We start from the raw sequence: 26,628 nt of genomic DNA on the forward strand, positions 1-26,628 counted from the left end.
ATCATTTTGGTGAGGATGAATCCAACTCCAGTTATTATCGACAGTGCGTCACAAGTGTTGAACCAGTGAAATGATTGATGACTCACACTCTGCTTCAAACAGATGGAACATGGTCAATACTATGTTAACAGAGGGGACTGAGTCTGTTGCAGAACTGAGGCTAAATGCAATTGTTTTTATCTTAGTTCGGGCTTTGTCAGTATCAACTGATTGTTGTTGCTGTTGTTGTTGTTGTTGTCGTTTGCTTTGCATACTTCCCAAAACAAATGAGGAAGAGTCAAACACTACATTGAGGCATCCGTCTGACAGGGAAGGACGTCGACATCGGCTGCGACTGCGACTGCGACTGCGACTTCAACTGCGACAGCGACAGCGACGACAGCGCTGTCAGACTGACTGATCCGATTGGATCGTCACAATGTTGTTGTTGTAACGCACCCCTTGATCCGAGCCATATAAAAGTATCTAAGCGCGGCGGCGTCGACTTCAGTCTAGTTGCAAACTCGTGAAACTGTAATTGAAATTGAAATCCGACACTTTTTTAGCTGCAGTGCGCGTGTTGCTTGAGAAATAAGGCTCCAGAACAAAAAAAAACCAAACAGAAATTAATCATTATCCAAATATATTGTCAAACAAAATACCCAAGAAAGTGAACTGTGACGCAGACGGCACCAAAAAAAAAGATAAAAACCCAAACAAAAAAATATTTGATTAAAAAAAGCTTGTTTCATTGTTTATTAGAAAGCTGTTTTCTTGTGTGAATCATTAACAAACAAATTGAAACTGCTGCCGAGCATCGTTTAAGGCAAGAGGACCTTCTGCACATATTTGCTTACAATTGAAACTTGAGGTAAGTACGCTGTTCAACTATAAAGCAATTCTAGAGCTTTTCAACTTTTATTTGTATTTGTATTTGTATTTATTTTGTTTTGTTATGGCCTGTTGCTCAAGTCCCAATGGCAACAGCTTTTCTGTGCGCCTGCGGCCAATTCGACCACACAAAATGCCAGGAAATTATTTTCTAGTTCTATTCCTATCAAAAAGCCAAACACCACCAGGCTGTCTGTGTGTATGGCTGTATGGGTGTGTAATAATGTGTATGTGTGATTTGTAGTTATTGCTAGTCGCGTGACTCGACGACAGCAGCGACGACGACGTTAAGCTCACACTCGTTCCAAATGTGGCCTGAACTATTATAATAAATAGAACATGAAACAACTAAAATTCGATATTACGAATATTCTACACACTTTATGTTACATCTTTTCTACTTTATATTATTTTGAAGGAAAACTATGAAATTGATAAAGTTTTAAAGTAATGTTTTCTGTTCTTGAATAAACTCATTCGTAAAACTTGAACAATAATCAATATTATATATATTCAAATTTTCGAGAGATAAAGTCTTCAGTTAACATATATCAGTTTGGAGTAGACAACTTTGCTTTTCATCAATATCGATCTATATTCCTTTTAAACTCTTAAACTGATTTTGTGGAAATATTTTTGCAATACTTGCTGAATTCTTTTCTAATGAATGTAAAAATACCATATGGAGGCAAATGTGATATTGGGATATTAAGATTCTATGTCACATTAGATTCCTCAAATTAAGCTTTCCAAACAGCTGAACAAAGTTTAGATACTTTACGAATAGATAGGGCAGCAAAGTACGAAGTCGCGACATATATGCAAAGGTAGCACAGGTAATAGGTAACACTCGTACCATTAGAATTCAAGACACTTTGAAAAAAGAGAGCAAGAGAGCGAGAGTGAGTGAGAGAGAGAGAGAGAGAGGAGTGTCGCCGGCATTTGTCGCGCCAAAGAAACGGCATAAAGGCAACTTAACAGCGGGTAATTTAGCCTGGCCAGGCAGGCCACCACGAATCAGCAACTGTGGAGCCACCAGACCCAGAGAGGGAGCGGCAGCTGGGTAGAAAAGTGAGTAAGCTAGCGAGAGTCAGACTGAGAGAGGGACAGAGAGTGAGTGAGCGAGAGAGAAAGAGAGAGACAGGGCTAGAGGCACAGAGGCACAGAGTCAACGCGTTTGCAGTGGCTAAACAACAAACGGGAGTCGCACACGGAACGTGCTATGAAACGGTTCGCGTAATCCAAAGACGTCGCTTCAAACGATTCGCAACGAATTTGAATTCGAATTCAAAGTCGAAGTCGAATTTTGATTTGTTGCTCACCCACCTGGCGCACTTGGGAGTTACTGATAGTATGCACAAGAACTGCCAGTTAAAAAAACGACAACAACAACAACAACTAACTAGCTCAGCTAACCATAAATTGCCTCAAAGTAGTGTACACAAATTAACAAAAAAGAACAAAAAACTAAGCTGTTCCCAAGTGAGAGTTATTAGCCTTGTGCCAGTTGCAGTTGCCAGTTGCCAGTTGGCAGATGTCAGCTTGATTCACTTATCAGTCGTTTGCGTTTACATCTAATCAGCAATTGGCCAATCTTAAGGGTTTGCCTGTGATAAAAAACTATCCATCTGTACCTCGGCGTGTGTTTGCTTGCAATATTTGCGCTGATTCTTATCACACTCTGGAAAGATAAACTCACGTGTCAGACTAATACCAAACTCAGTTGCTGCAATTATTGCCAAAAGTCAACATTCATCACTCACGTGGTAAGTAAGCCGATGACTCACATCAAACTAAAGTCATTCCCAAGCATCTGTATGGAATATACCAGTTGATTGTGGTCTCAGTCAAGTTCAGTCAAGTTGTGAAACATTGTTTAAATGAAGGGCTTTACAGCAAACAACTTTTGAAATAAGGTTTCCATAAAATTATGAACTATGTCAGTGACACATAAGTAAATAATAATATTTATATTTTTTGTTTGATGTTATCTGTTTATAGCCCAAGTGTTTAATTTGATTACACTTATGGAAGAGTGCTAACAAATTACTTGGTTGAGAACCCTGTAAATCATACATGGTATACAAAAAAACACTTTATCCATTAATTTTCCACACCCCCTTTTGGAAACCAATTCCAAACTTATTCATCCTGTTTATTATTGTATTAATAAACACAACAATCACTAAAATACATTCATTTGACTTAATTATAATAGAAAGTTGCATTGGCAAAACGCAGTTGATCCACTGGATTCTGTTGTTGTTTGTTCTTCAAGCATTGTCAAATGCAGGCACGTCGGACTATTGTGTAAAATTCAAATTCAAATTGGAATTGGAATTCAAATGCCAATAGCACAATTTGAATTACGAGTATGCGAATGGCCGAGCTGACCGTGACGTGATCAAGTTTAGAATCAGCATTTCCAAATGCCAAAATAACAGCGACAATTAGCCTTATGACAATAGATAATTGTTATTATATTTAATCGAAATATGGTCATTATTATTATTCTCGCTGGCAGACCACATTTTGAAAAGTTCATTTCACTCTCCCTTCCCGAATGGCAATGAACCGGCAGCAGCGACAACAGACAGATCTATAAAACGAGAGAGAGAGAGACACACATCTATAAATACGAGTACGATAAATAGTTTCCATTAAAAAGAAAAACAAAAAGACAAACAAAAGACAGAAACAGGCTCATAAATATTTCATTGTTCATGTCAGAGATGAAACCGCACGAGTTGAAGCTGAAAGCTGTGGGGGAGGGGGTGCGAGGGGCGTGACAGGGAACAGGGAACGACATCGAATGGGAACTGGGAATGGGAATGGGAATGGGAACAGCGATGACAACTGCAAGTTGTTATTGCCATACAGAGGCGGGTTCGCCTCGGGTCGCGACGAGTACCAGTTCTTGAGTTGTTGAGTTCTTGAGATCTGGAGTTCCTCACTCTTCAGTTGCCCGATTTCCGCTGGCCTGTCAAAGAATCGCATCTGCAATGCCACATTTTGTGGCACTTTTGTTCTCCGTTTATGGTATGCGATCTTAAGATTTATACATTCATTTCACACATGGGACTTTTCATTTAGTCATCTCGTCTGTGGCCAAAGGGCGACTCTGACACTGTAATTTTCCACTACAGTCCCAATAAATTATACACACGTGCGCATTTAATTTGCAGCTACTGTGATTGCTTATCCGCTCGTAAGTGGGGGCCACATTGGTCAATTCACTTTTAGCTGTTGTTTATAGGCAAATTCTCTGAAAATTATAGATGAGTAGGGTAGGGTTAAAAGACACAAGATGAGTCAGAATTTGATTCAGAGACCAGAACTAAATATTTTATGGCAATTGATGCTAATAGGCAGTGGGGTAAAACTCAGACAGGCGCCGACAGCAAAGATTTACTAAGAAAGCATTCCCAATGACTAAATTATATATGTATGTGCTTTTATGTCTGGTGTCTAACAAACATTTCAATTATTTTAAAATTCTAAATAGTCGACCTGTCAAATACCCTGCAATAGGAAAAGCTAACAAAAAAAGGTTAATTGCCGCAATAACAAACAAGAGTAAATATTAAAGTATATCTAGGTAAATATGGCATTTAATATATAGATATAGATAAGACGAAAGTGCATTTGAAAAGTAAAAATAAAGGAAAACATTGAGGTGATAATCTTTAACAAAGTATAGTTAAGACATTTATTAAGTCAATAAGCCATAGTCCGAAGATTTAAGAGCACGCCTATCATTAAGTAAATATAAGCTTGTTATATTTATTATTATTTATTTATTTGTGCACCATGTATGCACATTTTATCTAGTATCTAACAACTCAGTAAAGAGCCCAGCTTCCTGCTTTGGCCTCTTAGCTGAGCTCAGCGTCAGACAGCAAGGCGTGTGCCAGACAGGTGTTAATTGTCTCACTCACACAAACACACACACACACAGACATATTGTCATGACTAATATTCATTGAGAAATACAAAACCACAAATTCGATATTGAAATTCAAGTTGAGATTCATTCATAAATTTGTTTATGGAGGAATTACCACGCCCACATACTTAAACACTCTCATAATGAGGGCGCGAAGAGTCACAAATTCAACGGAAATTGCACGACTTTTGCAAGAAACAGCAGCAGCGATAGCAACAGCAGCAGCAGCAGCAGCAGCATTCGTCAAATGACAGCGGGGCAAATGTAAACTGTAAAAGCGTAAATATACAACAACAAAGCACACGCTAAACAGTTAACAAAAGCTGCCGCCGCCGCTGCCTCTGCTGCTGCTGCTACTGAAGTCAACAGAGAGCATGACACATGTATCAGTTTCCAAGAAATTCGGATTACTCATACGCAATGCCCCAATATACAGCAGAGCGTAGTTTTAAGAGGTTTAGCAGCAGCAGCAGCCACTGCCGCAGCACCAACAGGTTTGACCAGCAATGGAATCCCCGATGCAAAGCGTTGAGCAGCGCACTGTTAATTCAGCGTCGCTGTTAACTGTGCTGGCTGTGCGTATGCGAAAGCTTTTTTTTTATGTTTTGTGCGCAAACGCAAAAAGCTTTCGCTTAACTGAGAGCGCCTCGCACTTTGTGATGCGCCGTTGGATCAGTTAAAATTTGCGCGCTGCTCTGTGCGGTTGTGTTTAGCGGCAAGCGACGACGATTCGATCAAATTTTAAGTTAATTAAGACAAAAATTCAAAGTAACAGTTGCAAGCAATTGAATTGAAAGCGAATTAGAGTTTGCAAAGTGAACAACAAGTGCCGTTTTTGTTGCAGTTTTGCGGAAATAGTAAACGCGTGTGCACAGTGTCAGTAATTATAGATATATATATATATAAAGATATATATCAGCTAAAACAAAAGGATTGCCTGTAAACTGTCTGCCAACAAATAAGTAGATAAAGAAATACAGAAATACATAAGTCAACGCCAACGAAAAAACGCCCACACGCGCACTATATGCAAACGAGCTAATTAATTTAATTTGTCAAAGTGTTGGCATGCGACAATAATCAGCAGGCAACAGCGGCAGAGGAACAAAGAGAGCAACATCAACAACAATTGCAGTCGCTGCTGCAGTTCATTGATCTACGTACGTCGCTAAGATACTCACAATTCTCATGTAAGCATCCGCAGCAGCATCCACAGCGAGTGATAAATCTTCCCTTAACTCATCTAAAACTGTCTTAAGCGAAAAAAAAAAAAAAAAAGGGAGAAATGAACTTGACAACTTCATTTACTTTTCTTTGTCGCTTAGTGGCTTAATCATGACACATGCTTCTTCATACGCACATATATGTTTCTAAGGTCAAGTTCTAAACCAATCATAATTTATTTATTGATTATGCGCTGGCCATTCCAAATATTTGGTAACTCACAGCCCTGAGACAGAAATCGACGTGCCTCATATCTTATCAATGCATATAAGCACTTCAACAACAATTTGAAGAAGTGATAAAAAAGAAATACTCTATAGCATTACTGATAAGGCACCACAACACTCGCCACAAAAAAAAAGCAAAAATTCATTGTGCAATGTACCGCATCTCTCTCAAAAACCAACGAAACTGGCCAGCAAAACTGGAAATGCTAACAAACGTCATGAAATGCACTGAGCGAAAACAGTATAAAACCAAAAAAAACGTATAAATCAGTTTTATTATGTGTGCCGCAGCTATTCAAAATAGCTCTCTTTCTTTTCTCTCTGTGTTTATTTTGAGTAACTGAAAAAACATTTGCTAAACCTGTTGGCAAACAAAACATTTCAACTGCTATTAGAAGCCGAAAAAAGGGAACAAAAAAATCTGGAAAGAATACTAAAATAATTAACATATAAAATAAATTATTATGTATGCATATGATTCACAATTAGCTGGAAATATCGAAAATATTAGCATAGAGTTGGCATAGCTCCAGGCCTCATTCCAAAACAGTTCGCAACACATTTATACATTTATTTACATACGTGACCCACATTGCGTATACGTAACGCTCTGATATTAAACCAAAACTCACTTCAAACTACATTGCAATTTTTGTGGAGAGCTCAGAGAACTTGCCGCAGCAAAATTTCGCGTATTGATTTAACAACAATGCAATGGCATTCATCGTTATAGCGACTATGACTCCCTACAGAAATAACTATCTATTCATGAAGTGGATTGTTTAGCCAACCAGAGCGAACCGCATCGACAGCTTTAACCTTAAACCCACCAAACGATGACCTTCAACTCGACTAATTGCTCCAAATTTAACTGTTTATCTATATACACGTATTTATATGTATATTAAAACACACATGAAAACACACTCAGTACATGTGTTAGCTGCAAGCACCTAACTAGGCCCAGCTAGTAAAATGATAATACCCTTGTCCACACTGAAATCCCCCAGGTGATTAGTCAATAAGAAAAACAACAATGGAAACAACTACAACAAAATGCAGACTTATGCGTATCATTCAGCAAATATTGCTTCTCCCGCTCGTTGTCTCTATTGTTGTGAGTGTCACACCCAAAAAGAGCAAAAAGTAAATAAATATATGTGTTTATCTGTATCTGTATCTGTATATGCCGTTTACTTTCGGCTCTTGGCGCTGAAAACTGCGCGCCACTTGTCGTATACTTGATATCACTTATCGTACGCTGCTGATGTCACAGCCCACAACGCACTGAGCGCAATTTGAGCATTTTCGCGAGCTAAACATAAAAGGCTTATAAAAATGGGGCTACGTATTCAGAATAACCTTTAAAAAACCCAAACTAAATTTATTCACTTTATAATTTTATATTTTATTCCGTCAATTTACTTTTACTACTCAAATTGTGCAGTTAAAAATGTCTCTGTAAGAATTGTTGTAATTTTTATTGCATTTTCAGTTGCATCTGCTTGTTGCTAGGTTATCGTTTAGAAAGTGTAATAATTGTGACTGTTGTAATCCGATTTTATAAAGCAATAAACAGCTTCTTAATCCTGATTGAAATAGAGCAAAAACACATGTCGTATACTTAACTTGTAACTTTTTAATACAAAGTAGTGTAAGTCAAGAAAGATATAAAATAAGCTATTTTTGGCCATATCATATCACTCAACAAAGTGTCGTCTAATATGAATCTGGCTATCCTTGTGTAAATTTGCATTTCTATATTTAGATTCTAATTGGGTTTAGTCTAAATTTAAGTTCAAGTGTAGTGTGGCACAGCCACATGACTGCTGCTGCTGCAAGCAACAACAACTTTAAAACAGCTGACACCCTCTAAGCCAACGTGAAACACACACACAAACAACACACACAAATACGTGTAGTTACAACCACTTTTTACTACGTCTCACAGCTGAGCCATAACTTGGCCACAACTTTAGCTACAACTTGGCTACAACAGGGCTACAACTTGGCTACAACTTGGCTATAGTTGGCGTAGTATACCATCACTTCCGTTAGCCGTTCCTGGCGAAAAGTTGTGTGCCATTTAGGCCCAGTTAACACTGCAGCCCATCGCAGTCAACCTGTTGGCAAATGGGGCCCGTTTCCGTTTGCCGTTTTGCACTTGGCCTGTTTGATGGCGAATTCTCTTATGATTTTCACCTGACTGTCTGTATCCGTATGAAATATTAATTGACCTTTTTGCGATTCTATTTCTATTTCTATTTGCAGTGCGCAGTTGTTTATTACAAACTTCAGTCACGACTTGAAGTTCAAAGTGCGCCCCACACAACAGCAACAATACCAATACAACATTAACAACAACAACAACAACAACAACAGCTACAAAATGTCCAACACCTGCCAAAGCTACTCATCCGTGTTCATACTCCTAGGCACATTGCTATCCATTTTGGTAGCCGCCCAGAGTGCGCCAGTTTCCTCAACGACAAAAGCCGAGGTAAGTGTTTGCTAATCCCAACTAACAATCTCAACAACTTGGAGGCATGATTTATTGATCAAGTGTGGAAAATCTATTTAGAAGGGTTGTAATTGAGACTTAACTGAACTGAACTGGGTGTATAATTTTTTGATAAGAGTGGAACGATTCTAGAATGAAAGTAAACTGAATCTTGGACCAAGTCTAGTTCTCGAGGAGTGTAAAGTAAATCTTAAGTGAATGAATAACTACAACTAAAAAAGTTGATCAAATATGGAAAACTAGATAAATTTAATTTTCTTTCATTTATTAGAAGCTTTAATACGCTGAGTAATTATCTATTTTGAATCTATGCACAACCATTTGTCAAACCCTCTTTTACTATTTCAGTTTAGGCAATTATATTTTGCATTTATGCTTATCTTGCAACATGCGGACAATTTAGTTTGAAAATGATTAGAAATTAACATGCAATGCTAACCACATTCATGTGACTCAATTGCAATGTCAAGTCCAACACCCCTCCACACCCTCCACACCCTCCACACCCCCAACACCCCTTTCAAAGCAACACACAAAACGAAACAGAAAAATAAAAATCGATGCATCTCCAGGCACAGAGGCAAAGCTGTAATTAATGCACTCACATGAATTGGCTATCAACGATATCAACAGGCTGTCGCTTAATGCACTGCTGTTGGCTAAAAGACCCCCAAAAGGCTAAGGTCGTGAAAATTTCAGACGACGATATTTGTATACTATATGATATATATATTCACATACACATACGATAAATACATTGCGTGCAGATGTGACAGGAATAATTGTTGCACATGCACAGTCCGTTGCATGTGCAGCCAACTGGCTACACATACAACTAAGTACATATATATATATTATATATATTATATAATATGTGGATGAAGCAACACCATTGACAATGGCAATCGAAATACGGCTTTTTCTGCGCAACTTTTGTCAAGTAAATCGGAAGTAAACGGCGTATAATTTCTAATATTTATATGTACCTAGCAGCTACAATCAGTTAAGCACATAAGAGATAACATTGTTTGAAATGATTCATAGTCCGACCAGTGTGCTCAGAATCACAATTAATTGTTTTGCACTGGACTATGATCAAATGCGTTTAAGTTGTTGCTGAATTGTATTTAATGGCTTCATACATTTTTCAATATCCAGTTTTTTGTTATTGTCTAATTTAATAAATTATAAAGTTGAAATAATTTGATTAACATTCCATGGAAAATTTGTCAATAATTGAATTCAATTTCAAGTGCAATTTATTAACGTTTATGATTATAAATCTAAGCAATTGTGCCTCTATATTCTATTATATTCAGACTGACTACAGCTCTTTTCGTTCAATGAATATTTAGTATTCACATTTAATTGCAGTAACTTCAATTCTCGCGGCTCTTGCACATCTTGTTAAGATGCACATTTCAAACTAACTTTAATCAATTAACGTGTCTGCCTCCGACTTTGTATTCGTTTCCGTTTGCCAATTTGCACTTGTAATGCTTACATGCATCAAGATGCTGTTTTGCAAGTCATTAAGTCAAACTGAACTTGATATCGGCCTAATGCCAAATGGCTGTCATGATTATCGTTCAGTGCACCTACAACAGCAGCAACAACAGCAGCAACAAGAGCAGCAACAAATTCACACAAATCCTTAACAAATCCTCAGCAAATTCTCATAAATTGCAATTGGCACGTGACTGGCAACTGGTTTGTGGTTGCCAAAGGGGGGTGGTTGGGTCGTTTATCTTTCTCATGATTCTGTTGTTGTTATTGTTGCTGCTGTTGCTGTTGCTGCTGCTGGCGTCTGACAAGGCTGTCACGTTTTGCGGCACAAAGCGATTTCTCTTGTTGCACGATTGCAATCTGCATAAATTAATAAACTACAACAGCAGCAGTAGCAGCAGCAGCAGCAGCAGCAGGTGCAATCACATGTCCGTCCAAGTGTCGACCGAGCCGCACCTTTTAATCAAATGCTAGATGAGCTGCTAAACTGGCGTCAATTGTGCTGCATCACGCGGTGAACTTGTAATGTGTGTGTACAAATTTCAGTTCCTGTCTAACCATTTACGGCGAGTGAAATGCAACGTTAACTCGTCCAAGTCAGAGTGTAAGTAAGTTATCGATCGATGGCAGCTATCGATAATTTGTTGGGATCGATCGATCGCACGCGCTGCTCAAATGTAAATGCGTGCTTAGAACAAAATACAAACTACATTTGCCAGTTTAGCGTCTTTGTTCGCAACGGATTTGACTAATTGATATGTTGAGCGCGTTGCCAACAACTTGGCGCGGAACCAGCATGGCCATTTAACTGGCTAGCTGGCTGGCTGGCTGGCCGGCTGGCTGGCTGACCAGTCGCCCAAAACGACGTCGATAAATGCTGATGATGATCATAATGTCGTTCATAGAACGCATACGTCAACATTGTGCGTCCCATGTTTGTCTCAATTCAATGTCACACACAACTGAATGCCCCTTTTGTTCTACCCAACTCTTCTCTCGCTTATCGCTCCTCTCTTCTGTTAGTTCTGCCAAGTTGCATTGTATTTACAAGCGCAATGGCTCAATGACTGGGCCTAATCAAATGTCTAGTCGGGGACCACAGTCGGCGTATCGTTTGCTAAACAAGCTCTTTACAATTGATCATTTTTTGTCTGCTATTTAATGCCGTACACTGCATTTAAATGAAGTTTAGCTTTTCGGCTCAGACACGATTTGTTTTGTTGATTAATCCATTTTAGCTGATTCATGTAGGGTACGAAATTGTCTTGTCTCTTTACTTAAACTGTCACCTGCCGTTTGACAGGTTACAATACGTTTTCATCGATAAAAATCACATCGTATTACACACAAATTGACATCGTTAGTGTAAACAAAGGTAAAACGTTTCAACTGCATATACGTGACTCATTAGTAAGTGCAGCATTATGATTAAGCGTGTCGCCCATCACAGACACAAAAGCCTGGCGTCATAATCGAAGGCGTATACATAATAAATAATGTCGAAGGTTAATTGTGGTTCATTGAAATGAGCTCAGCTGGAGCAGCAGCAGCAACAACAGCAGCAGCAGCAGCAGCAATAGCAACAGCGTCATCATCATCAGTGTTTCTGTCTGCCTGGCCTAATTAAAATAGCCCACGACCAACATGGGCGCCAGAAAAGTTTTACGGCAGCTAAAAATAACAGATGGAGAAAACTTGCCAAAAAGAAAAACCTGGCGAAAAACTTGTTCGTTACTCCAATAATGACGTATTTGGCTAATTATAATAGTTAAAGCACCCAACTGTAGCCCGCCCCTATTAAACAGAAATTGAACAACAAACTGTATAAAAGTTGCCCAAGAAAATTCTATAGCCGCAAAAAATTCGCGTGCGTCACGCAGCGCTTAGAAACAGCAACGAAAACAGTCTCTAGAATCGAGAGTCGAGAGTTGCCGTCCAGTCAATCAATAACTTTAACTAAAAACCCAACAGCAAGCTAATAAAACAGCACATCATGACTAGGAAAGTGTTTGCGCAACGAAAAAAAAAATAAAAGTTTGATTGATTTGAGCAAACAGCAGCAGACCAAAACAAAAAAAAAAAAAAACAAAATTCAAATGAAAATGAAAAGTCACGTTGCGTGTGCGCGACCTTCACGAGGTGTTAACAAAAGGATACCATGCAAGCTGAGCAGGTAAACAGTTAAAAAGCTAAACAGGATAACCTTGCCATTTTGAAAAGGCGTATGCAAAAAGCAAATGTTAACAGCGCAAGCAAATGATATTTCTGTGTGTGAAACATCCTTATAAAGCCGCATCCAAGGTCACAGCGCCATAGAAAAGCAAAAACTAGTTAACAAAGTGCTAGAATTGGCAATACTCTGTACGAAAATACCCTCACAAATATATATGTATATTTTAGTAACATTCGAGTAAAAAGTGTAATTTGTTTATACCGGATTTAAACTTGCAACAGGGCATAAAAACAGCCTGCAAATAAGCTGGGAACAGCTCAGGAAAAAAACCAAAACGAAATGCGATTCCTATTTTTTTTCTCATTTGTTAGACAGCCAACTTGTTGGCAAGGCGTAGCTGGAGTTTTGCATAAAACACTTGGGTTATCTTCAAATCTAGCGCTTTATTTATCGCCAATGTGGAATTAACAGAGGGCAAAAAGCGTAGCGAAAGACACCTTGGCAAAGTTTGGCGGCTAAATGTCAAATGGGAGTTATGGGCATTAGCAGCTGACAAAGTTATTAGCTAGCCTTTTGGGCCAGTCTCAGTTGTGCCACGTATTAGCGCGATTAGAAAGTTGCGCAACTCGGTGGCACCTTTTTCGCGGCTCAATTGGCCCAGTTTAGCGCCACGCTCCCCGCGTTACACAAACCCACTTAATTAAGGAGAGGGAGGGGGTCTCGATTTGACTTCACTTTGTAAGTGATGTAACCATTAAAAGAAACAGTCAACGCACAACAACAACAACTGGCCAACTAAACGAGTTGGTCAAGTGTTGGCTACTTGCAGATCTATGAAATCTATTACCTGTTAACAGCCTGCACTGAATCACTTTCTCAATGCGTCTATGAAATAAGGTCTAGGCTTAAATAGTTGCGCAGTTGCAAGCGCTGGTCATTGATCCCAGCGCTGCTTGACCCAAATCAAGGTGGAAAATTTAAAGCGTCAGCAAACGCACCCCAAACGTACCTAGACCTAGACACGCATACTCGTAAAACACACACACACACACACACACTAGCCCACACTCAACCAGCCAACTGAGTCACCCTCTGGCCCTTCCTTGTTGCCGGGCAAATACAATTTTCTCATCAATTTCCGGTCAAGTAAATAGTAGGAAAATGAAAGAAAAAAGTCGAAAAATACTACGTTCACTGCTTGTTTATAATTTATGCATGTCCTGGTCTTGTTTGGCCGGAAATAAATGGTACGAGAGCTAGTTGCCGCCTTTGAGTGCCACCCGGGCAGGGTCAAAACACACGCCACAGAGGCGTGAACCCAAAGGTATTTCCACTACTTTTTGGTCTGGGGTCAATGACTGTGATAGGCAGGCATTCGAAATGTACAATTGCATTACTAACGCACGCAGACGGTATTAGGGCTTGTAATTCGCAATCAGTTTAAGCCGATTATCGCTGGTAAGGATCTTGCTCGACACAAAACAGCAGCAATCAACGAATTCTTGCAGAACTTTAAAAGCAAACTCAAAACATTTCTCAAACACACACAACATGTACGTCGTACACAGTGACTAACAAAAGTTTGCGTACACTTTGGTAGTTTGTTTAAGTTTATTTTATTTTTTTTTTGGCTTTGAAAATGTAAATCCCTTTCGGCATTTCGTGGCAATTGCAGCTGCTACCTGGCACAAGTTTAGTTCAACTGTTCAACTGTTCAACTGGGCTGCGGCCTGAGGGGGCGTGGCCAGTGAGCCAGTATAGCCAAAGTAGGCAAGCAGGTCAGTCATAGACAAATGGCGAGCGCTGCAAGCAATATTCATATCAAGTGTCTGCTTCTAGTTCAGCTTTGAGCTCCTTTTCAGCTGTTGACATTTCCATTTACATATTGTGCAGCAGCAGCAGCAGCAGCATGGGACAACATTGAAAATTGTTGGCACATTTATTATTATTATATATGTACGAGTGTGTGTGTGTATGTGTGTGTGTGTGTGTGTGTGTGTGTGTGTGTGTGTGTGTGTATTCACTTCTTTTGTGTTTTTGCAAATCGTGTCAATGTCTCTTGTGTGTGTTTTGTCATATTCACAAATTGAAGTGCAATTTCAACGTGCGCTGATACGTGAATCTAAGCAACGATTTACATTATAATTTATATAATTTGAGCGCTTGTCTGATCTGTAATGTGAACTGATTATTCGATTGCTATTGCAGCAGTTCTGAATGCTTATTGATAAATAAATCAATTGCTTTGCCAATTAACAATCAAAAATGATTGCATTTCAAATATGGCTGCTACTCGCAGCGTATTAATCAAACGTATGTATCTATATATATCATATATTTGTATCGACATGTTATATAAACACCTGTATTGAGTGTCTGTCCTTATCGTGTGTCATATCTGCAATTTATGAAGCCATTTCCGTCTCGCACTTCCGTTTCGAAATCCTCACGAATGTACATTTGTTGTGACGCATTTCATTCGTTTTCGGAACATTCGAAAGGTTCGTCAACACCCATGATTCATGAAACATTTGGCTGATAAGTTCATAAGCCACTCATTCAATGCGTGCTTGCCAACAGGTACTTCTACTTCTCGTATGCTGGTGTGTCTTGTGTTCTAACATATCTTATCAGTGAGTGGTGCAAACACAAGCAAACTCTAATTGTGACTGGGCCAACTCATCAGCGGTTGCCTTCAATTTTGATCAGAGTCACTGCTATATTGGCCCGCGTCAACAAAAACATGTTCAATGTGTAAATCAGGGCCAGAAGCCGGTTGAAAAATTTAATGCAAATTTTAATTGGAATTTCAAAGCGCGTGTTTGCCCCGGCGGCTGCTTTCATGTGTTTCCCACGAGTTGCAGTCGAAGCGCTTGCAGCTCATCGTTGCATTTACTGCATTCAAAATGCGGCAATTATGTTAATTGCATAATGCATAAGCCGAGCATTCAGCACTGGAATGTGCAAACAGCTTAGTTCAAGAACAATGTCAACATAATGACTCAAAATATGGGAATTACCAAAATATATATTTAATAGAATATAAATTCAACTTGAACCCACCAGCATCAAACAAGATTAGGTCTGAGACTTATATATTCGAGAAGCAGTCGAGATTAGGCCTGAGATTGAGACTGCATCCCATCAAAGCGTAAATTCACCAAAAGTGATAAAGAAAATGTATTTAATTAAGAGAAGATTAAAAAATGCCAAAGTCATGACTCAAGGCCACAGCTAATTTGCCGAACTGATTCTCTAATAGTTTTTTGAACTCACAAAAAAATGTATAATTTTGAGTGTGACGCAAACCGAATGCAAAATAGATAATAAATCCAAATATACAATATCGATGATAAAGTATACTGATTGATGTGCTACGTAAAACGTATGATCTTTATAGGAAATGCGAAAGCTATTTAATCTGAATTTTCCAGTCATTATACTCCTGTTCAAGGCTATCAAAACAGTGACTGATATAGGAAAAAACAGTAACCCAAAGAGCGAGAAAGAGAGATACAGAGAGAGCACAAGAGAGAGAAAGAGAGAGAGAGAAAGAAAGAGGGATAGATTAATTTTATTGTGTAATAATTTTGACAGCAAGGCGGAACGCAAATTGCAAATGATTTGCATATCGCTCTTTGTGTACGCAGTTCTGCTACTGATTCTGGAGTTGTTCGATTCGGTTGTTTTTTTTATTTTTATATATTTTGTGCTTTTGCCCAGATTGATTGCCGCTTGTCAGAGTCATGTTTACAGGAAAAGCAAAACAAAGCCACAAAAGCGTCTGCCGCGCTCGAGTTCATTTACCTTTTGAGGCGAGCAGACTAAGGCCCTTTCCCCACACCCTCTCCAACTCCTCCTCCTCGCGGCAAAGTGACCAGTTGTGGTTACCACACGCCAAAACGGCAGCACCACCCAGTTTATTAAGTATGTGGGATGGGACAACGCCACGCATACTTATGCGATTCAACCGAAAAAGTTTACTTCCTCGGCAAAATAAAATACAATATCATAAAAAGTTCTATAGGCATGTATAAAAATAATAAAATTAAAGAAAAAAAAAAAAAAAACAACAACTAAAAATAAAAAACAGAATCTGTGCAGTCAGCTGAGTGGATTGTTTGGTATTATGCAAGCGCCATTTCTGAGTGATTCTTTATTTTATATGATTTTTTTTTTTGTTTCGATAGTATATGGCACAGTATACCACACATGTATATTGTATATATGCGGTTCTCTTCAGCTGCCCCATTAAAATGTGCGACACATGGGGCAGACGGCACATGTTTCACATGCCAAATTGTTATTACGTGCCCATCAACAATAAGAAGAAAAAAAATACCTAAAGCGACTTTCCAATTAAGCTTAAAGTTTAATAATAATGAATATAAAAGTTTTTTTTTTGTTTTTTAAATTGTATATATTTAGTATAAATACTAATTGCTGCAATTAGTGCTTGATTCTAATTGCTTTTTGGGCTGTGCTTGGAAAGAGCCGTTAGGTGCATCTCTAACCTCGCATTGTACACATTGTGCAGGTGGCACTTCCTATGGAGAATGTTCTCTGTTCTCAGTTCTCTGTTCTCTGAGATTCAATGCTAAACACAATTAGCTGTTTTAGAAAGATTTGCGTTACAATTTAATTCAACTTACATGCGTTCAATTAATTGCAAAATCGCCATAAAATGCTAAACACAACAAAAACAAAAGCAAAAACAAATACAAATAAGAAAACACTTCCTTAACTTGACTCAACTTGTCTCGTCTCAATAGAGCTGAGCTGTGTTGTGCTTAGTTTCTGTTTTCACACCTCAAATCGCATAATTAAAGTCACGTAACTGTGATTCGCTCTTAGTATTAAGCATACGCCCAGTTCTGGCCTGATGGATGGGGGTTCAAAGGGGGTAGGTGGTATGATAAAACATTACCATGCCAGGCACTTGGTCATAAATTATGCAAGTCAGATAGTTTTTGCTGCTGTTTCTTTCTTATGCACTCGCAAAAAATGTGACGAATGACGAATGAGGCCTGCAAAGAGAGTGGGAGAGGGGGTGAGGTGGACTGTGGGTGGTGGTTGTGTGCCGGACAATTAGAAGGCAGGCAAAACGTGTTTTATCTGATCACAATAAATCAACGCTAGTCAACCACCCGTTGGCAATATATTGATCATGCCCCATGCCCCATGTCCCAATGCCTCAACTTAAACGCACAACTCAACTGCTTATTGCTTGCCTCTTGCAGATCTACCTGTCGCAGTTTGGCTACCTGCCGGCCTCGGCTCGCAATCCGGAGAACAGCGGGCTGCAGGATAAGCGCACATGGGTGAACGCCATACAGGAATTCCAGAGTTTTGCTGGACTCAACATCACCGGCGAACTGGATGAGGAGACGATGAAATTGATGTCACTGCCACGTTGTGGTGTCAGGGATCGAGTCGGCACTGGCGACGGTCGATCCAAGCGCTATGCCCTCCAGGGCAGTCGCTGGCGTGTGAAGAACCTCACCTATAAAATCTCCAAGTACCCGAAGCGTTTGAAGCGCAACGATGTCGATGCGGAGATTGCACGTGCCTTCGCTGTCTGGAGCGAGGATACCGATCTAACCTTCACCAGAAAGACATCGGGCCCCGTGCACATTGAGATCAAGTAAGTGCTGCAAAACAAGCATCTGCTTTTATACTAAAAAATCTTAGTTTATTACTATATACATTTCTAACATCTTCTGTCTTTCAACCTTCTGTCTCTCTCTCTCTCTCTCTCTAGATTTGTTGAAAGCGAGCATGGAGATGGCGATGCCTTCGATGGACAGGGCGGCACTTTGGCCCATGCTTTCTTCCCCGTTTTTGGTGGCGATGCGCATTTCGATGATGCCGAATTGTGGACCATTGGATCGCCGCGTGGCACAAATCTGTTCCAGGTTGCTGCTCACGAATTTGGTCACTCCTTGGGCCTGTCGCATTCGGATCAGAGCTCAGCGCTGATGGCGCCATTCTATCGTGGCTTTGAGCCCGTCTTCAAGCTGGACGAGGATGACAAGGCAGCGATACAATCGCTGTATGGACGCAAGACGAGTCAGCTGACGCCCACCAATGCCTTCCCGCCCACCACGCACAGACCATCGTACACGCCGCCCAAGGTGCCTCTGGATGACTCCATTTGCAAGGACTCCAAGATAGACACGCTGTTCAACTCGCCGACCGGCGAAACGTACGCATTTAAGGGCGATAAATACTACAAGCTGACAACGGACTCCGTTGAGGATGGCTATCCGAAGCTCATATCCAAGGGCTGGCCAGGATTGCCCGGCAATATCGATGCTGCATTTACGTACAAGAACGGCAAAACGTACTTCTTCAAGGGCACTCAGTACTGGCGCTACCAGGGCACCCAAATGGATGGTGCGTATCCCAAGGAGATTAGCGAGGGCTTCACCGGCATTCCAGATCACTTGGACGCAGCAATGGTTTGGGGCGGCAACGGCAAGATCTACTTCTTCAAGGGAAGCAAGTTCTGGCGCTTCGATCCCTCCAAGCGGCCACCCGTCAAGGCCACCTACCCCAAGCCCATCTCCAACTGGGAGGGCGTGCCGAACAATCTGGATGCGGCGCTCCGATACACCAATGGCTACACCTACTTCTTCAAGGGCGACAAGTACTATCGCTTCCACGATGCACGCTTTGCGGTAGGTTGAACTGATAAATTAGTGGATTAGTCAAGATCTGCAGATTTACAAACCAAGTGAAGAATCTGAAGTATTCATAACCAAGTGAAGAATCTGAAGTTAATAGATAAATAACCAAAAGAATCTGAGAATACACTGAAGAATCTGAAGTATTGAGTCTGTAAGTAGCCGAATAGTCTGAAGACTTAGAAAGGAACTCAATATTAGAAAGGTAAATCTGAGCTCTAAATAGATCTGAAGAAATTGATTGAAGAATTGAAAGTATTTATTATTATTATTATTAGTATTAAAATACAGTAGCTCTTAATTCGAAGGTTTACAATTTCTAAACAGAATACACAAATGAAGAATCTTAATATTGCAAACTAATGAAAGTTTACTTGCGATAGTTCGCAAACTTTCCAAAAGATTCGAAGCCAGCAGGAAATTCGAATTGAGGTATTCTTAGCCCCAAAATTGTACTGATGCTATCTACTCTCTATCCGATAACAGGTGGATACGGCAACGCCGGCATTCCCGAGACCAACGGCGCACTGGTGGTTCGGCTGCAAGAACACGCCCTCGTCCACAGGTAATATTATTGAGGATGATCGAGAGGAGTCTGAGCAGCGCTCACAGCTATATGCTGATGATGGTAATGGTGATATTGACCTAGAAGCAGGTGAGTGGGATCGACTCGGCGGTAGTTTTGTTTGAATCCAATCGCACACAATTGTAACTGAACTGTAAACAAGATGAAAGAGAAAACTGTATCGAATCCATAGAAAGATCGAAACAAAAGTCAAAAAGATCTCATAAACATGAGTTGTATGAGTTGTTACTTAACCAGCCAAGAAATGTTTAAAAATCCTTCAAAATCTTTCAAAAGTCTATATGTACACATAGACTCAATGATTAAATGAATTTATACAAATATGGTATGTTTAATTAAGTTTATATATGTATGTATGTATCGTACTGTAGTCAATTCTATTACTGAACTCATTGTGTTTGTTTTTATTGCCAACAAATAACAAATGAACGTAAAAAAAAAAAAAAAATGAAAGCAGAAAATACATTATTATTTTTTTACTGAAAACTAATTCTCAAATTGTGTATGTCCAATTTCTTCTCATAGTACTCGTAGTTCTTGTAAACAATTAGATATATTCTCTTCTGTGGTGTTTTACTCTAGTTTGTTTCAGTGTACTCAAACTGAACCAGCTGAAGGTTACACTTTCCTCTCAACACTTGTACACTTGTACACTCCTAACCATGCCCATTATCCCACTATCACATCAAAATCTGCCTAATGGTTTCTGAAGCACCCTGTTAATTTTAACCATTTTATTTTATCACCAAGTTACTGATTAACTATACTAATATCAACATTTTTAAGAGTTACCCATTTTTATGATTTTTTTATTTTTTTACTAAAGAAAACTTTTTTATTTTATTTTATTCATATCTTATTTATTATAATTTCAGTTACTAACTTTTCTAATTTATCTAAAAATTGTTTTTACGGCTTGGTATTCCTAACATTAACTAACTTTTCTTCTTAGCTTGCTAACCAACTCAATTTAGCATACCATGTTAAGAAAACAAATCGAACAATTTCAATAAAGGTTTAAAAATGATCAAATAATTACAATAGGTCCAATGTCAAATAATAAAAGATAATATAATAATCATATATTGCTTACAGTGTATAAAAAAAAAGAAACAAACTACTGGTCAGTCGGTCCCACTAACTTCACCCCCGCTTCCTCTTGGGGCGGCACCAGGCAATATACCATAACTATCTACTTAGATTTAAGTCTTAACGTGCACCTGAGACTTTGCATGCGCCAACTAACTAATTAATCTAGCTTTAGCCTTGCATTTAGATGTTCCTAATTAACCTAATCAAACACTTTACAACACCACAACACTAGGCATATACTTATACTTAACAACACTTTTACAACACTATTTGTTAAGCACCACAATGAAAACAATTACCTAGTAATAAAATCACACAGAGTGTAGTTCTTGCAATCCTCAGTACGTACACCCACCCACCCACTAAGTTTAAGGTATCTTATGTAGTTCTATGGTATTATTAATATTTTGTGATTCCACCCAACTAAAAATATGTATGTATGTATATCCTGTAGTTATTATGGCATTTTTCAGCACTCTATGCGTAAAACGTTTTACTCGAAATCGAAACCAAAAATGTTGTTACCCCTTTGATACCTGTGGCACCAAATTCAACTGGCTAAAGGCTTCCTACTTAAAGAACTATATCAAACAAAAATCATTTTAATTGCATGTTTTATCAATAACACTAAATACACGACCCGCATGACCTACACCTACACCTACACCTACATCTACACATACACCTACACCTACACCTACACACCCATCCACAGAAGCATACACTGTAATATGTTATGTATGTGGTCCACAAACCGCTATGTTTTGACCCAGTTTGCACGATTGCCGGAGTACTGTTGGCCAATTGGAATAATTAACACTGCATGCACGTGCTTGTTGCCCATAACCCGATCAATTTACATAAACCGAACTGAACTTAAGATGTTGTATATGTCATGTATAAATGTATTTCTTGCAGGCTTTAAGAGACGCGGATAAAAACGAAACAGAACAATTAACATCAAACAACAACAACAACAACTGAACAGCAACAAACCTAATAAAAACGAAAAGAACAACAATAACAACGAACTCCAAAACATACACACACACACACACACACGCACACACACACACAATCGAAACAATAAGAAAAGCAAGAAGACAAAAGTAACGCGCGCACATCGAAAGCTTTACCACGCCCGACCGGCAAATTGCTGCTAATGTTGCTTTTACTGCACTTCGCTCTCTTTCTGTGTGCTACGACAATTAAAAGCTGCCCGCCCATCAGCTGTATGTGTATGTGTGTGTGTATATACGTGTAATTAAGCTTTATTTATTGTAGCTCTTTGTGCTTCATTTTGTATTTGTATTTATGCTAGTTGATCGAACTGATTATTAGTTATCACCATTGCTGTCGCTTGTCTCGTATCGCAATCGCATCATTCGTAGAGCAAAATGTTTGTATGTTCGTAGTTACGTCACAGCACACACTGCGCACGCCCCAAACTTCCCCCGCTGTAGACGCACCAATACACAGACAAGCGCTTCAAATTGCTGGAATTGTTATTTATGCGATTATCTCTTATTTTGTTTCTCCATTTTTTTTTATTACATATGTGTATCTCTCATTTCATTTGAATTGGGCGTGCTCTAATCAAAACTGATCAAATTCATCCATGTATTGCCATAATGCAGTACCGCGGTTCCCAAATACGAATCCAAATACGAATACGAATACGGTGCCGGGTACGGGCATGGGTCTGCTGCCCGGCTGGATGTGGAGTCTGACGAACCGTTACTTTTAAAGAGCGCACGCAACCTCCAACTCCAGAGTTCCTTCAGAGTTTCGTGTTTTCTGTTCACCAACAACAACAACAAGTACTACAACAGCAACAACTATATACATAACTGTGCTAATATCCTATATATATATATTTATATATACATATGAACACTGTTTGTATTAGTAACGATACAAAGCGCGTGCCTTAAGTTGTATTACGTCCATATACATAACTCTATGCCTGCTTGAGTGATCTCTGTCTCAAAGTAAAGTCACAAAATATATAATATATAAATAATTAAAAAGAACCACACACACATACACACCCAAAACACATACAAATGCGACGCCCAGAAATAAAAGCCTGCGTCGCTGCCGCCATTGAAAAAACCGCCCAGAATACAGTCAAGCAAACGACAAAATTCAATAACGAATCAACTTAAAAACATTTGCGCACAGAGTGGAACAGTATGTTGCATTAATTACTTATATATACATATATATTTTTATTCGTTTCTTAAGATAGCTTAATTTTAGTTCTACTCTTTTTACTTATTTTGACAGTTATGGTTTTTTTTATTTTTTTATTTTTTTTGGCCAACACACAAAATCTTTACACAGCTGTGTCCAAAAGTGTTGCACTTAAAAAATTAAACCTCCACCTCCGTCACAGAACTTAGTTTAGATATACTACACAGTACTTAAGTTTAAGTATTAAGAACTTTGATATTTAGTAAATATTTTCTAAATTGTTTTTTTGAACTTTCTTATTTTTCCACAATACAAATGAACATAGCAGTCGGTGATCACCAAACCAATGATGAGCCCATCGAGCCCGAAAAGTCGGAACGAACTGGATCTGGTGCGATGTCCATTCAGCTGTCCAGCAACTCCGGTGCCAGTGTGCTCCTGACCACGTTCCTGCTCTGCTGTCTATCCAAGTATATAATTAGCTAAAATATCTGAACATTGCGCAATTCTTAGGAACATTTCACTGAGATAAATATTCAATTTTAGTAAAGTTTTGAAAATTTTACTGCACTTTGCAAAATCTTGATAGGCTACCTACAAATTTGAATTGTGTATTCGAATAATACGAACCTACATATTAACAAGAAATCAATCATATATATATAAATATATATATGTATAGATATATATGTATCATGTGAAACAGGTGCCTTAAATTCGTTGTTGTGTAAATACAAATTGCAAAAAGCAGCATTAAATGTAATTAAACTTTAATCTTAAATAGCTATTAACATTCCAAGGAAATACAAGAATGCAATATAAAACGAAATAAACAAAAAAGATCAGGATTCATATCATAGCCGAAACTACGAGTATGTTATGTAACTTAAAGATGACAATTTGCGATATTAACTATAGCAAGCCATATGAAAAACAAAAAAATATATTTTAAAAAATACTAAAAATCGATAAAGCAACAAATGATAAACGTATTTTAGTTGAATTCGAGTTGTTACACTCACTAAAAGAGCAATTCAATGTTGTTTAGAGCTGCGTAACAATTAAGTATAGAAACTAATGCTGTTTATCGAAAGGACTTATGATCGTAAGGAAACCATAATAAAAGATCATTATTAAATTAAGTCTAAGCGTAAGATTATAAGAATTCTGTAAGCGATATTTGTTCGGGTTTAATATTTAAAACCGAAATATTATTATTTAATTTACATATTATTATTATCGTGTTACAATTTATAAAAATTGTACGTTGCAAACGTGATCGAAAAACATTAAATAAAAATTAAAATGAGTGTTAAAACCCTAGAGCTCTATGTCTACACTATGCATACAAATATGTATGTACAAACATAATGTACATACATTCATAATGCTCATTTATGTACCGTAAATTAGGTCTCATACGTTAACAATTTTGAGGTGTGACAGTTCGAGAATTCAATCCTCTACATCCAAATTAGCTCCGACCTGCACATGTACGACTTGCAAATTGGCTGATCTTGGAAATTTCTTGATTGTGGTCTCGTTGATTTGCTGCCGTGCATTTGATTTTGCACTTTTGCGGCGACCGAGACCTGAAAATAACCAGCCAAAACAATCGGATGCTAAGTAGGATATACGGGACAATACAATACAATAACTTATATAGGCAGATTAGAGGTTAGTTGAGTTGTTGCTGGTGTTTACGTTTGATGGGATCCTCCATGCCGTCAATGGGGCAAGTTGTGGGCCCATAAGGCGAATTTGAATGGGCATCTGGCAAAGAATCGGGTTCAGGCTCAGGCGTACTTTCAGTTATGCCTAAATAGTCATTTTCCATTTTGATATCATAGCTGGAGCACGGTGATAGCGATCGATGCATATACGAAGACTTGTGTGTTGCTAGATCCGATTGTGGCTCTACTTTGGTAATGGTATTAACTGTAATTGAAGCAGCGCTAGCTTAGTTTAGTTTACTTAGTTCAAATCATCAGCAGCGAGTCGACATTACCAATATTGTTCTCCCGCTTCTGTAAGCTCCGGATGATGGCTCCATGCTCGGCCACTTGCAGTTTCAGTCGCTGGATTTCCTTCTCCTGTGCAGTCATTGTGCTTTCGCGTTTCTTTAGCACCAAACTGCTGTTAAGTCGTGTCCCGCAGTGCTGCTCTTCATCGCTGTCAATTATGGTAATGGACTCCACCGGCGGCGGTGAAATCACGCAGCATTCAATATTATCATCATCCGTTGCAATTGTGTCGATGGTCAGACTGGATATGGCGTCTATGGGTGCTGGTGTCGGATTGCCCTGGCGCTTGCGTAGGCGTCGGTAGCGTACTGTGAGCACGCGATTATTTAGGGTACGACTCACTAGATCCCTAAATGCTTCCTTGGCAGTTTCGGCATTGGAGTAGCGTACAAATGCGTAACGTGCCCGTTTCTGTCGCTTCATCACGCCAATGTCCACTCGCATGGAGTTGACAAACGCCTTAATCTCAGCAGCGTTCATGTTGAACGGAATATTGCTCACGTACAGTGAACAGGGATCAATGCAATCGGCCTGCTCCTCCTCCGTAAAAGTTTTCACCTCGGCATGCAAATAGCCCTGGCCAAAACGCACTTTATTTATCTCCTCGATGGTGCGTTCCACATTCGCACCAACCTTGAGATGGACAAGGCAATATCGCTGTGCAACATTAATGGGAAATACCACATCCCTGATGCTGCCAGAGAATCCGCTGACGGATGCAACACTTATTTGGGGATCGGGAAAGCGTATAAGCAGCGTTGGTGCGTATTGTGATTGCGTGGTCAGTTCACGTTCTAACTCTAGAGCACGCAATGCACTTTGACGGCGTAAATTGGCGATTGCCTTGCGATTAAGTCTAACATCTTCTGGAAGGGATTCGAGAATTAGCTGCTTGTCATAAATCAAAATTAAATCAAACCTCCCGGCGTCTGCCACTTACTCTGCGAATTTGTTTTGGAATCTATGTCGGATTCAAAGAGTGCTGTCCCATTATTATCCTCATTAGCGGATGTCTTCGAATCAGTATTTGACATCCAAGAGCATAGCTTACTGCCGGCGGGTGTCTGCCGAAACATGAACGACTCCAATGAAGGTGCACAACCGTTGCCAGTGTATGGAGCAACATGATTACTGGGCGATAGACTACCGTCGCGATGAACTTTATTGCCATTACAGTCCGGTTGCTCGGCTACATTCTGCGGCATATTACATTCGGGCTGTGCGTCGCATGAATCTTTGTCAGTGCCTGAACCCAAGTCCTGATCTATCCGCAACTCATCTTCTTTTAGATTTGTACCGCGCTTTGCATCTGGGCCATCGCCCAGACCCGTTATTGATGACGAACGTTTTAGGTCCATATCTTTCCCGAAAAAAACGATTAATATTTCAGAACTGTGCCGTATAAAACTAATACGTTAAAATCCACTTTTATTTAATAAAATATCAGCTTCTTATCAAAATACAAGTTTACTGTGTTGAGTTGCTGACATAGTGGCAACGCCAAACGCACAGCTGTTTTCAGTAAACACAATGTGTACTATGTGTGACCACAAAATATCATATCTGTTAAAATGAGT

General features: G+C 39.2%; 2 protein-coding genes across 11 annotated transcripts; one reads left to right on the forward strand and one right to left on the reverse strand.

Annotated features, from left to right (window-relative positions):
- The first annotated feature begins 2,557 nt into the window (after positions 1 to 2,557).
- On the forward strand, positions 2,558 to 24,345 carry LOC6560466 (matrix metalloproteinase-14). 9 transcript variants are annotated; one of them, XM_032733937.2, is made up of 6 exons: positions 2,558 to 2,636; positions 8,539 to 8,767; positions 17,708 to 18,111; positions 18,229 to 19,147; positions 19,640 to 19,808; positions 23,353 to 24,345. In XM_032733937.2, the coding sequence occupies exons 2-6, from the start codon at positions 8,657 to 8,659 to the stop codon at positions 23,511 to 23,513; spliced, it is 1,764 nt and encodes a 587-aa protein (XP_032589828.1). In that variant the 5' UTR covers positions 2,558 to 2,636; positions 8,539 to 8,656; the 3' UTR covers positions 23,514 to 24,345. The 9 variants fall into 9 exon arrangements, 6 of the variants coding, with proteins under 6 accessions (XP_032589828.1, XP_032589834.1, XP_043070505.1 ...); XM_032733943.2 differs by lacking the exon at positions 23,353 to 24,345 and adding an exon at positions 21,750 to 21,821 and having other exon boundaries at positions 19,640 to 19,718; XR_006246605.1 differs by lacking the exon at positions 2,558 to 2,636 and adding an exon at positions 22,469 to 23,024 and having other exon boundaries at positions 8,604 to 8,767; positions 23,356 to 23,423.
- Positions 24,207 to 26,545, reverse strand: LOC6561253 (protein painting of fourth). 2 transcript variants are annotated; one of them, XM_032733944.1, is made up of 4 exons: positions 25,992 to 26,545; positions 25,036 to 25,917; positions 24,732 to 24,965; positions 24,207 to 24,649 (listed from the first exon to the last, which is right to left on the reverse strand). In XM_032733944.1, the coding sequence occupies exons 1-4, from the start codon at positions 26,407 to 26,409 to the stop codon at positions 24,483 to 24,485; spliced, it is 1,701 nt and encodes a 566-aa protein (XP_032589835.1). In that variant the 5' UTR covers positions 26,410 to 26,545; the 3' UTR covers positions 24,207 to 24,482. The 2 variants fall into 2 exon arrangements, with proteins under 2 accessions (XP_032589835.1, XP_032589836.1); XM_032733945.2 differs by having other exon boundaries at positions 24,296 to 24,649; positions 25,036 to 25,914; positions 25,992 to 26,493.
- Positions 26,546 to 26,628: the final 83 nt, after the last annotated feature.

This window comes from Drosophila grimshawi, unplaced genomic scaffold (assembly GCF_018153295.1).
Source record: "Drosophila grimshawi isolate 15287-2541.00 unplaced genomic scaffold, ASM1815329v1 contig_1367, whole genome shotgun sequence".
NCBI lineage: Eukaryota > Metazoa > Arthropoda > Insecta > Diptera > Drosophilidae > Drosophila > Drosophila grimshawi.

Excerpts from the sequence above, each read along its gene's own strand:
- LOC6560466 (XM_032733937.2), top strand. The coding sequence starts at position 8,657 with ATGTCCAACACCTGCCAAAGCTACTCATCCGTGTTCATACTCCTAGGC. Across the intron at positions 8,768-17,707 it reads CCTCAACGACAAAAGCCGAG|ATCTACCTGTCGCAGTTTGG; the intron begins GTAAGTGTTTGC and ends TGCCTCTTGCAG. Across the intron at positions 19,148-19,639 it reads TCCACGATGCACGCTTTGCG|GTGGATACGGCAACGCCGGC; the intron begins GTAGGTTGAACT and ends ATCCGATAACAG.
- LOC6561253 (XM_032733944.1), bottom strand. The coding sequence starts at position 26,409 with ATGGACCTAAAACGTTCGTCATCAATAACGGGTCTGGGCGATGGCCCA. Across the intron at positions 25,918-25,991 it reads TTCCAAAACAAATTCGCAGA|AAGATGTTAGACTTAATCGC; the intron begins GTAAGTGGCAGA and ends AATCCCTTCCAG. Across the intron at positions 24,966-25,035 it reads GAAGCGGGAGAACAATATTG|TTAATACCATTACCAAAGTA; the intron begins GTAATGTCGACT and ends CTTCAATTACAG.